This window comes from Vulpes vulpes, chromosome 10 (assembly GCF_048418805.1).
Source record: "Vulpes vulpes isolate BD-2025 chromosome 10, VulVul3, whole genome shotgun sequence".
In the NCBI taxonomy this organism is placed as follows: domain Eukaryota; kingdom Metazoa; phylum Chordata; class Mammalia; order Carnivora; family Canidae; genus Vulpes; species Vulpes vulpes.
The window spans coordinates 20146776-20159879 of record NC_132789.1 but is presented as its reverse complement, the minus strand read 5'-3'; the positions used below and the strand labels follow the sequence as shown (position 1 = coordinate 20159879).

The 13104-nt window shown below is 46.6% G+C and overlaps 1 protein-coding gene across 2 annotated transcripts in view; it reads right to left on the bottom strand.

Annotated features, from left to right (window-relative positions):
• LOC140594292 (uncharacterized) overlaps positions 1-13104 on the bottom strand; it is a 37695-nt gene that overhangs the window by 13791 nt on the left and 10800 nt on the right. For both annotated transcript variants that reach the window (XM_072725208.1, XM_072725209.1), the window contains 5 exons: positions 10798-10926; positions 8340-8468; positions 5680-5808; positions 3222-3350; positions 562-690 (listed from right to left, as the gene is read on the bottom strand). In XM_072725208.1, coding sequence (XP_072581309.1) covers positions 562-690; positions 3222-3350; positions 5680-5808; positions 8340-8468; positions 10798-10926 — 645 coding nt within the window. The remainder of the gene's footprint in view (positions 1-561; positions 691-3221; positions 3351-5679; positions 5809-8339; positions 8469-10797; positions 10927-13104) is intronic.

Below are 13104 nucleotides of genomic sequence, written 5' to 3'. Positions count from 1 at the left end.
GACTGGGTGATGGCCCCTGATGGGGGCACTTGGCGGGATGAGCACTAGGTGTTATGCTATATGCTGGCAAATTGAACTCCAATAAAAAAATGTAAAAACAGAAAACATTTTGCTAATACTTAACACGGACTAGTATGTCCAAATGTTACCTCACAACCCCTCCCATGAAATCGGACCAAATTAGAGTTCTCAATGCAATTTCACAATTTTGGCCACAAACTAATGACTGACCTTTCAAGTTAAGATGTGGACACATGAAACATAAAGAATACGGCTTAGGAGGTCTGTCTCTATGATGGCACCCCGAGCAAAACTGAATAATGATTCTGTTTTGCGTGTGTGGAGAGAGCAAAAGAGCAAGTGTAAGGAGGAGAGGGGCAGAGGGAAAGGAAGAGAGAATACGAAGCAGGCTCCATGCTGAATATGGGTGAATCTGATGACCTTGAGGTCATGACCAGAGCTGAAACCCCAGAGGCAGAGACTTAGCTGACAGAAACACCCAGGTGCCCCTAGGACAAGATTTCTTGAGGCTATTATTTAATGAATCAATTTTCATGTTACCCTCCGGCCTGTCGTCTGTTGGCTGAACTCTTCTGATACGGAGGATGGAAAACACTTTTGGCCATGCTCCAGGGCAGGTGTACCAAGGGTTTCTTCGAGATTCAGGTTCGGTTGTTATCACTCCAGCTCCTGGGAAATAAATGGACATAGAAAGAGCTGTTGACTGACAGGTTGTTGTTAGAAGAGCCTCGAAAATTAAGGAGTCAATCCCATTTACAACTGCACCCAAAAACATAAGCTACCCGGGAATAAACCTAACCAAAGAGGTAAAGGATCTGTACCCTAAACACCACAGAACGTTCCTGAAAGAAATCGAGGAAGGCATCAAGAGAAGGAAAAAGGTTCCATGCTCATGGAGAGGAAGAATTAATATTGTGAAAATGTCCATGCTACCCAGGGCAATTTATATATTTCACGCAATCCCTATCAAAATACTGGGGACTTTCTTCAGAGAGTTAGAACAAACCATCTTAAGATTCTAGTGTGGGGGATCCCTGGGTGGCGCAGCGGTTTAGTGGCTGCCTTTGGCCCAGGGCGCGATCCTGGAGATCTGGGATCGAATCCCACGTCGGGCTCCCGGTGCATGGAGCCTGCTTGTCCCTCTGCCTATGTCTCTGCCCCATTCTCTCTCTCTGTGTGACTATCATTAGTAAATAAAAATAAAAAAAAATAAGATGCTAGTGTGGATACTGAAAAGACCCCAAAGAGCCAGGGGACTATTCAAAACGAAGGCCACAGCTGGGGGCATCACAAGGCCCGATTTCAGGTTGTACTACAAAGCCGTGGCTATCAAGACAGTGTGGTAGTGGCACAAAAACAGACCCTTAGCTCAATGGAACCGAATAGCGAATCCAGAAGTCGACCCTCAACTTTATGGTCAACTCTATTCGAGAAAGCAGGAAAGACTATCCCTGGAAAAAGACAGTCTCTTCAATAAAGGGTGCTGGGAACACTGGACATCCACATGCAGAAGACGGAAGCTAGACCATTCTCTGACACCACACACAGGGAAAAACTCAAAAAGGATGAAAGATCTAAATGTGAGACAAGAATCCATCCAAATCCGAAAGGCGAACAGAGGCAACACCGTTTTTCAACTTGGCCACAGCAACATCTCGCAAAATACGTCTGCCAAGGCAAGAGAAACAAAAGCAACGAGGAATTATTGGGACTTCAGCCAGATCGAAAGCTCCTGCGCAGGAAAAGAAACAGTCCACAAAAGTTAAAGAAAACCTACAGAACGGGAGAAGATATTTGCAAACGACCGCTCAGACAAAGGGCTAGTGTCCAAGATCTCTAAAGAACATACTCAACTCAAGAGCAAAGAAACAAACAATCTGATCATGAAACGGGCAGAAGACCCGAACAGAAATCCCACAGGGGAAGACAGAGACACGGCCAACAAGCACATGAGAACATGGCCCGCATCACTGGCCATCAGGAAACTACAGATCCAAACCCCCATGAGATACCACTTCACACCGGCGGGAATGGGGAAAAGTCACGAGACAGGAAACAAGAAATGTTGGAGAGGACGCGGACAAAGGGGAACCCTCTTGCACTGTAGGTGGGAATGTGAACAGGTGCAGCCACTCCGGAAAACTGTGTGGAGGTTCCTCAAAGAGTTAAGAACAGATCTTCCCTCCAGCCCAGCAATGGCACTGCTGGGGATTCACCCCAAAGCTGAAGATGCGGTGAAATGCGGGGACACCTGCACCCCGAAGTTTATGGCAGCAATGTCCACAATAGCCAAACTGTGGAAGGAGCCTCGGGGTCCATCGAGAGATGAATGGATAAAGTTGATGTGGTCCACGGCTACAACGGAATATTACTCAGCCATGAGAAACGACGAATACCCACCATTAGCTCCGACGTGGATGCACCTGGAGGGACTTATGCTGATTGAAATAAGTCCATCGGAAAAGGACAAACTTGATATGGTCTCATTCATTTGGGGAATATAAAAACTAGTGAAATGCAATAAAGGGAATGGGGAAAATGAAGGAAAATATCAGTGAGGGTGACAAAACAGGAGACACACCGAACTCTGGGAAGTGAACAAGGGGTAGTGGAAGGAGAGGTGGGCGGGCGGTTGGGGCGACTGGGTGATGGGCACTGATGGGCGCACTTGGCGGGATGAGCACTGGGTGTTATGCTATATGCTGGCAATTTGAGCTCCAATAAAAAAATGTAAAAACAGAAAACATTTTGCTAATACTTAACACGGACTAGTATGTCCAAATGTTACCTCACAACCCCTCCCATGAACTCTGACCAAATTAGAGTTCTCAATGCGATTTCACAATTTTGGCCACAAACTAATGACTGACCTTTCAAGTTAAGATGTGGACACATGAAACATAAAGAATACGGCTTAGGAGGTCTGTCTCTACGATGGCACCCCGAGCAAAACTGAATAATGATTCTGTTTTGCGTGTGTGGAGAGAGCAAAAGAGCAAGTGTAAGGAGGAGAGGGGCAGAGGGAAAGGAAGAGAGAATACGAAGCAGGCTCCATGCTGAATATGGGTGAATCTGATAACCTTGAGGTCATGACCGGAGCTGAAACCCAGGAGGCAGAGACTTAGCTGACAGAAACACCCAGGTGCCCCTAGGACAAGATTTCTTGAGGCTATTATTTAATGAATCAATTTTCATGTTACCCTCCGGCCTGTCGTCTGTTGGCTGAACTCTTCTGTTTCTGCGGATTGCAAAGAGCTTTCGCCGTGCTCCTGGGCAGATGTACCCAGGTTGTCTGCTATATTCAGGTTCGGTTGTTATCACTCCAGCTCCTGGTAAATAAATGGACATAGAAAGAGCTGTTGACTGACAGGTTGTTGTTAGAAGAGCCTCGAAAATTAAGGAGTCAATCCCATTTACAACTGCACCCAAAAGCATAAGCTACCCGGGAATAAACCTAACCAAAGAGGTAAAGGATCTGTACCCTAAACACCACAGAACGTTCCTGAAAGAAATCGAGGAAGGCATCAAGAGAAGGAAAAAGGTTCCATGCTCATGGAGAGGAAGAATTAATATTGTGAAAATGTCCATGCTACCCAGGGCAATTTACACATTTCACGCAATCCCTAACAAAATACCGGGGACTTTCTTCAGAGAGTTGGAACAAACCATCTTAAGATTCTAGTGTGGAACCGGAAAAGACCCCAAAGAGCCAGGGGACTATTCAAAACGAAGGCCACAGCTGGGGGCATCACGAGGCCCGATTCCAGGTTGTACTACAAAGCCGTGGCCATCGAGACAGTGTGGTAGTAGCACAAACACAGACCCATAGATCAATGGAACCGAGTAGCGCATCCAGAAGTGGACCCTCAACTTTATGGTCAACTAATATTCGCGAAAGCTGGAAAGACTATCCCTGGTTAAAGACAGTGTCTTCCATAAAGGGTGCTGGGAACACTGGACATCCACATGCAGAAGAAGGAAGCTAGACCATTCTCTGACACGACACACAGGGAAAAACTCAAAAAGCATGAACGATCTAAATGTGAGACAAGAATCCATCCAAATCCGAGAGGCGAACAGAGGCAACACCGTTTTTCAACTTGGCCACAGCAACATCTCGCAAGATACGTCCGCCAAGGCAAGAGAAACAAAAGCAACAAGGAATTATTGGGACTTCAGCCAGATCGAAAGCTCCTGCGCAGCAAACAACAGTCCACAAAAGTAAAAGACAACCTACAGAACGGGAGAAGATATTTGCAGACGACCGCTCAGTCAAAGGGCTAGTGTCCAAGATCTATAAAGAACATACTCAACTCAAGAGCAGAGAAACAAACAATCCGATCGTGAAACGGAAAAAGATCCAAACAGAAATCTCACAGGGGAAGACAGAGACACGGCCAACAAGCACATGAGAACATGCCCCACATCGCTGGCCATCAGGAAACTACAGATCCAAACCCCCAGGAGATACCACCTCACACCTGCGGGAATGGGGAAAAGTCACGAGACAGGAAACAACAAATGTTGGAGAGGACGCGGACAAGGGGGAACCCTCTTGCACTGTAGGTGGGAATGTGAACAGGTGCAGCCACTCCGGAAAACTGTGTGGAGGTTCCTCAAAGAGTTAAGAACAGATCTTTCCTCCGGGCCAGCAATGGCACTGCTGGGGTTATACCCCAAAGCTAAAGATGCGGTGAAATGCGGGGACACCTGCACCCCGAAGTTTATGGCAGCAATGTCCACAATAGCCAAACTGTGGAAGGAGTCTCGGAGTCCTTCGAGAGATGAATGGATAAAGAAGATGTGGTCCACGGCTACAACGGAATATAACTCAGCCGTGAGAAACGACAAATACCCACCATTAGCTCCGACGTGGATGCACCTGGAGGGACTTATGCTGAGTGAAATGAGTCCATCGGAAAAGGACAAACTTGATATGGTCTCATTCATTTGGGGAATATAAAAACTAGTGAAGGCAATAAAGGGAAAGGGGAAAATGAAGGAAAATATCAGTGAGGGTGACAAAACAGGAGACACACCGAACTCTGGGAACTGAACAAGGGGTAGTGGAAGGGGAGGTGGGCGGGCGGTTGGGGCGACTGGGTGATGGCCCCTGATGGGGGCACTTGGCGGGATGAGCACTAGGTGTTATGCTATATGCTGGCAAATTGAACTCCAATAAAAAAATGTAAAAACGGAAAACATTTTGCTAATACTTAACACGGACTAGTATGTCCAAATGTTACCTCACAACCCCTCCCATGAAATCGGACCAAATTAGAGTTCTCAATGCAATTTCACAATTTTGGCCACAAACTAATGACTGACCTTTCAAGTTAAGATGTGGACACATGAAACATAAAGAATACGGCTTAGGAGGTCTGTCTCTATGATGGCACCCCGAGCAAAACTGAATAATGATTCTGTTTTGCGTGTGTGGAGAGAGCAAAAGAGCAAGTGTAAGGAGGAGAGGGGCAGAGGGAAAGGAAGAGAGAATACGAAGCAGGCTCCATGCTGAATATGGGTGAATCTGATGACCTTGAGGTCATGACCAGAGCTGAAACCCCAGAGGCAGAGACTTAGCTGACAGAAACACCCAGGTGCCCCTAGGACAAGATTTCTTGAGGCTATTATTTAATGAATCAATTTTCATGTTACCCTCCGGCCTGTCGTCTGTTGGCTGAACTCTTCTGATACGGAGGATGGAAAACATTTTTGGCCATGCTCCAGGGCAGGTGTACCAAGGGTTTCTTCGAGATTCAGGTTCGGTTGTTATCACTCCAGCTCCTGGTAAATAAATGGACATAGAAAGAGCTGTTGACTGACAGGTTGTTGTTAGAAGAGCCTCGAAAATTAAGGAGTCAATCCCATTTACAACTGCACCCAAAAACATAAGCTACCCGGGAATAAACCTAACCAAAGAGGTAAAGGATCTGTACCCTAAACACCACAGAACGTTCCTGAAAGAAATCGAGGAAGGCATCAAGAGAAGGAAAAAGGTTCCATGCTCATGGAGAGGAAGAATTAATATTGTGAAAATGTCCATGCTACCCAGGGCAATTTATATATTTCACGCAATCCCTATCAAAATACTGGGGACTTTCTTCAGAGAGTTAGAACAAACCATCTTAAGATTCTAGTGTGGGGGATCCCTGGGTGGCGCAGCGGTTTAGTGGCTGCCTTTGGCCCAGGGCGCGATCCTGGAGATCTGGGATCGAATCCCACGTCGGGCTCCCGGTGCATGGAGCCTGCTTGTCCCTCTGCCTATGTCTCTGCCCCATTCTCTCTCTCTGTGTGACTATCATTAGTAAATAAAAATAAAAAAAAATAAGATGCTAGTGTGGATACTGAAAAGACCCCAAAGAGCCAGGGGACTATTCAAAACGAAGGCCACAGCTGGGGGCATCACAAGGCCCGATTTCAGGTTGTACTACAAAGCCGTGGCTATCAAGACAGTGTGGTAGTGGCACAAAAACAGACCCTTAGCTCAATGGAACCGAATAGCGAATCCAGAAGTCGACCCTCAACTTTATGGTCAACTCTATTCGAGAAAGCAGGAAAGACTATCCCTGGAAAAAGACAGTCTCTTCAATAAAGGGTGCTGGGAACACTGGACATCCACATGCAGAAGACGGAAGCTAGACCATTCTCTGACACCACACACAGGGAAAAACTCAAAAAGGATGAAAGATCTAAATGTGAGACAAGAATCCATCCAAATCCGAAAGGCGAACAGAGGCAACACCGTTTTTCAACTTGGCCACAGCAACATCTCGCAAAATACGTCTGCCAAGGCAAGAGAAACAAAAGCAACGAGGAATTATTGGGACTTCAGCCAGATCGAAAGCTCCTGCGCAGGAAAAGAAACAGTCCACAAAAGTTAAAGAAAACCTACAGAACGGGAGAAGATATTTGCAAACGACCGCTCAGACAAAGGGCTAGTGTCCAAGATCTCTAAAGAACATACTCAACTCAAGAGCAAAGAAACAAACAATCTGATCATGAAACGGGCAGAAGACCCGAACAGAAATCCCACAGGGGAAGACAGAGACACGGCCAACAAGCACATGAGAACATGGCCCGCATCACTGGCCATCAGGAAACTACAGATCCAAACCCCCATGAGATACCACTTCACACCGGCGGGAATGGGGAAAAGTCACGAGACAGGAAACAAGAAATGTTGGAGAGGACGCGGACAAAGGGGAACCCTCTTGCACTGTAGGTGGGAATGTGAACAGGTGCAGCCACTCCGGAAAACTGTGTGGAGGTTCCTCAAAGAGTTAAGAACAGATCTTCCCTCCAGCCCAGCAATGGCACTGCTGGGGATTCACCCCAAAGCTGAAGATGCGGTGAAATGCGGGGACACCTGCACCCCGAAGTTTATGGCAGCAATGTCCACAATAGCCAAACTGTGGAAGGAGCCTCGGGGTCCATCGAGAGATGAATGGATAAAGTTGATGTGGTCCACGGCTACAACGGAATATTACTCAGCCATGAGAAACGACGAATACCCACCATTAGCTCCGACGTGGATGCACCTGGAGGGACTTATGCTGATTGAAATAAGTCCATCGGAAAAGGACAAACTTGATATGGTCTCATTCATTTGGGGAATATAAAAACTAGTGAAATGCAATAAAGGGAATGGGGAAAATGAAGGAAAATATCAGTGAGGGTGACAAAACAGGAGACACACCGAACTCTGGGAAGTGAACAAGGGGTAGTGGAAGGAGAGGTGGGCGGGCGGTTGGGGCGACTGGGTGATGGGCACTGATGGGCGCACTTGGCGGGATGAGCACTGGGTGTTATGCTATATGCTGGCAATTTGAGCTCCAATAAAAAAATGTAAAAACAGAAAACATTTTGCTAATACTTAACACGGACTAGTATGTCCAAATGTTACCTCACAACCCCTCCCATGAAATCTGACCAAATTAGAGTTCTCAATGCGATTTCACAATTTTGGCCACAAACTAATGACTGACCTTTCAAGTTAAGATGTGGACACATGAAACATAAAGAATACGGCTTAGGAGGTCTGTCTCTACGATGGCACCCCGAGCAAAACTGAATAATGATTCTGTTTTGCGTGTGTGGAGAGAGCAAAAGAGCAAGTGTAAGGAGGAGAGGGGCAGAGGGAAAGGAAGAGAGAATACGAAGCAGGCTCCATGCTGAATATGGGTGAATCTGATAACCTTGAGGTCATGACCGGAGCTGAAACCCAGGAGGCAGAGACTTAGCTGACAGAAACACCCAGGTGCCCCTAGGACAAGATTTCTTGAGGCTATTATTTAATGAATCAATTTTCATGTTACCCTCCGGCCTGTCGTCTGTTGGCTGAACTCTTCTGTTTCTGCGGATTGCAAAGAGCTTTCGCCGTGCTCCTGGGCAGATGTACCCAGGTTGTCTGCTATATTCAGGTTCGGTTGTTATCACTCCAGCTCCTGGTAAATAAATGGACATAGAAAGAGCTGTTGACTGACAGGTTGTTGTTAGAAGAGCCTCGAAAATTAAGGAGTCAATCCCATTTACAACTGCACCCAAAAGCATAAGCTACCCGGGAATAAACCTAACCAAAGAGGTAAAGGATCTGTACCCTAAACACCACAGAACGTTCCTGAAAGAAATCGAGGAAGGCATCAAGAGAAGGAAAAAGGTTCCATGCTCATGGAGAGGAAGAATTAATATTGTGAAAATGTCCATGCTACCCAGGGCAATTTACACATTTCACGCAATCCCTAACAAAATACCGGGGACTTTCTTCAGAGAGTTGGAACAAACCATCTTAAGATTCTAGTGTGGAACCGGAAAAGACCCCAAAGAGCCAGGGGACTATTCAAAACGAAGGCCACAGCTGGGGGCATCACGAGGCCCGATTCCAGGTTGTACTACAAAGCCGTGGCCATCGAGACAGTGTGGTAGTAGCACAAACACAGACCCATAGATCAATGGAACCGAGTAGCGCATCCAGAAGTGGACCCTCAACTTTATGGTCAACTAATATTCGCGAAAGCTGGAAAGACTATCCCTGGATAAAGACAGTGTCTTCCATAAAGGGTGCTGGGAACACTGGACATCCACATGCAGAAGAAGGAAGCTAGACCATTCTCTGACACGACACACAGGGAAAAACTCAAAAAGCATGAACGATCTAAATGTGAGACAAGAATCCATCCAAATCCGAGAGGCGAACAGAGGCAACACCGTTTTTCAACTTGGCCACAGCAACATCTCGCAAGATACGTCCGCCAAGGCAAGAGAAACAAAAGCAACAAGGAATTATTGGGACTTCAGCCAGATCGAAAGCTCCTGCGCAGCAAACAACAGTCCACAAAAGTAAAAGACAACCTACAGAACGGGAGAAGATATTTGCAGACGACCGCTCAGTCAAAGGGCTAGTGTCCAAGATCTATAAAGAACATACTCAACTCAAGAGCAGAGAAACAAACAATCCGATCGTGAAACGGAAAAAGATCCAAACAGAAATCTCACAGGGGAAGACAGAGACACGGCCAACAAGCACATGAGAACATGCCCCACATCGCTGGCCATCAGGAAACTACAGATCCAAACCCCCAGGAGATACCACCTCACACCTGCGGGAATGGGGAAAAGTCACGAGACAGGAAACAACAAATGTTGGAGAGGACGCGGACAAGGGGGAACCCTCTTGCACTGTAGGTGGGAATGTGAACAGGTGCAGCCACTCCGGAAAACTGTGTGGAGGTTCCTCAAAGAGTTAAGAACAGATCTTTCCTCCGGGCCAGCAATGGCACTGCTGGGGTTATACCCCAAAGCTAAAGATGCGGTGAAATGCGGGGACACCTGCACCCCGATGTTTATGGCAGCAATGTCCACAATAGCCAAACTGTGGAAGGAGTCTCGGAGTCCTTCGAGAGATGAATGGATAAAGAAGATGTGGTCCACGGCTACAACGGAATATAACTCAGCCGTGAGAAACGACAAATACCCACCATTAGCTCCGACGTGGATGCACCTGGAGGGACTTATGCTGAGTGAAATGAGTCCATCGGAAAAGGACAAACTTGATATGGTCTCATTCATTTGGGGAATATAAAAACTAGTGAAGGCAATAAAGGGAAAGGGGAAAATGAAGGAAAATATCAGTGAGGGTGACAAAACAGGACACACACCGAACTCTGGGAACTGAACAAGGGGTAGTGGAAGGGGAGGTGGGCGGGCGGTTGGGGCGACTGGGTGATGGCCCCTGATGGGGGCACTTGGCGGGATGAGCACTAGGTGTTATGCTATATGCTGGCAAATTGAACTCCAATAAAAAAATGTAAAAACAGAAAACATTTTGCTAATACTTAACACGGACTAGTATGTCCAAATGTTACCTCACAACCCCTCCCATGAAATCGGACCAAATTAGAGTTCTCAATGCAATTTCACAATTTTGGCCACAAACTAATGACTGACCTTTCAAGTTAAGATGTGGACACATGAAACATAAAGAATACGGCTTAGGAGGTCTGTCTCTACGATGGCACCCCGAGCAAAACTGAATAATGATTCTGTTTTGCGTGTGTGGAGAGAGCAAAAGAGCAAGTGTAAGGAGGAGAGGGGCAGAGGGAAAGGAAGAGAGAATACGAAGCAGGCTCCATGCTGAATATGGGTGAATCTGATGACCTTGAGGTCATGACCAGAGCTGAAACCCCAGAGGCAGAGACTTAGCTGACAGAAACACCCAGGTGCCCCTAGGACAAGATTTCTTGAGGCTATTATTTAATGAATCAATTTTCATGTTACCCTCCGGCCTGTCGTCTGTTGGCTGAACTCTTCTGATACGGAGGATGGAAAACACTTTTGGCCATGCTCCAGGGCAGGTGTACCAAGGGTTTCTTCGAGATTCAGGTTCGGTTGTTATCACTCCAGCTCCTGGGAAATAAATGGACATAGAAAGAGCTGTTGACTGACAGGTTGTTGTTAGAAGAGCCTCGAAAATTAAGGAGTCAATCCCATTTACAACTGCACCCAAAAACATAAGCTACCCGGGAATAAACCTAACCAAAGAGGTAAAGGATCTGTACCCTAAACACCACAGAACGTTCCTGAAAGAAATCGAGGAAGGCATCAAGAGAAGGAAAAAGGTTCCATGCTCATGGAGAGGAAGAATTAATATTGTGAAAATGTCCATGCTACCCAGGGCAATTTATATATTTCACGCAATCCCTATCAAAATACTGGGGACTTTCTTCAGAGAGTTAGAACAAACCATCTTAAGATTCTAGTGTGGGGGATCCCTGGGTGGCGCAGCGGTTTAGTGGCTGCCTTTGGCCCAGGGCGCGATCCTGGAGATCTGGGATCGAATCCCACGTCGGGCTCCCGGTGCATGGAGCCTGCTTGTCCCTCTGCCTATGTCTCTGCCCCATTCTCTCTCTCTGTGTGACTATCATTAGTAAATAAAAATAAAAAAAAATAAGATGCTAGTGTGGATACTGAAAAGACCCCAAAGAGCCAGGGGACTATTCAAAACGAAGGCCACAGCTGGGGGCATCACAAGGCCCGATTTCAGGTTGTACTACAAAGCCGTGGCTATCAAGACAGTGTGGTAGTGGCACAAAAACAGACCCTTAGCTCAATGGAACCGAATAGCGAATCCAGAAGTCGACCCTCAACTTTATGGTCAACTCTATTCGAGAAAGCAGGAAAGACTATCCCTGGAAAAAGACAGTCTCTTCAATAAAGGGTGCTGGGAACACTGGACATCCACATGCAGAAGACGGAAGCTAGACCATTCTCTGACACCACACACAGGGAAAAACTCAAAAAGGATGAAAGATCTAAATGTGAGACAAGAATCCATCCAAATCCGAAAGGCGAACAGAGGCAACACCGTTTTTCAACTTGGCCACAGCAACATCTCGCAAAATACGTCTGCCAAGGCAAGAGAAACAAAAGCAACGAGGAATTATTGGGACTTCAGCCAGATCGAAAGCTCCTGCGCAGGAAAAGAAACAGTCCACAAAAGTTAAAGAAAACCTACAGAACGGGAGAAGATATTTGCAAACGACCGCTCAGACAAAGGGCTAGTGTCCAAGATCTCTAAAGAACATACTCAACTCAAGAGCAAAGAAACAAATAATCTGATCATGAAACGGGCAGAAGACCCGAACAGAAATCCCACAGGGGAAGACAGAGACACGGCCAACAAGCACATGAGAACATGCCCCGCATCACTGGCCATCAGGAAACTACAGATCCAAACCCCCATGAGATACCACTTCACACCGGCGGGAATGGGGAAAAGTCAAGAGACAGGAAACAAGAAATGTTGGAGAGGACGCGGACAAAGGGGAACCCTCTTGCACTGTAGGTGGGAATGTGAACAGGTGCAGCCACTCCGGAAAACTGTGTGGAGGTTCCTCAAAGAGTTAAGAACAGATCTTCCCTCCAGCCCAGCAATGGCACTGCTGGGGATTCACCCCAAAGCTGAAGATGCGGTGAAATGCGGGGACACCTGCACCCCGAAGTTTATGGCAGCAATGTCCACAATAGCCAAACTGTGGAAGGAGCCTCGGGGTCCATCGAGAGATGAATGGATAAAGTTGATGTGGTCCACGGCTACAACGGAATATTACTCAGCCATGAGAAACGACGAATACCCACCATTAGCTCCGACGTGGATGCACCTGGAGGGACTTATGCTGATTGAAATAAGTCCATCGGAAAAGGACAAACTTGATATGGTCTCATTCATTTGGGGAATATAAAAACTAGTGAAATGCAATAAAGGGAATGGGGAAAATGAAGGAAAATATCAGTGAGGGTGACAAAACAGGAGACACACCGAACTCTGGGAAGTGAACAAGGGGTAGTGGAAGGAGAGGTGGGCGGGCGGTTGGGGCGACTGGGTGATGGGCACTGATGGGCGCACTTGGCGGGATGAGCACTGGGTGTTATGCTATATGCTGGCAATTTGAGCTCCAATAAAAAAATGTAAAAACAGAAAACATTTTGCTAATACTTAACACGGACTAGTATGTCCAAATGTTACCTCACAACCCCTCCCATGAAATCTGACCAAATTAGAGTTCTCAATGCGATTTCACAATT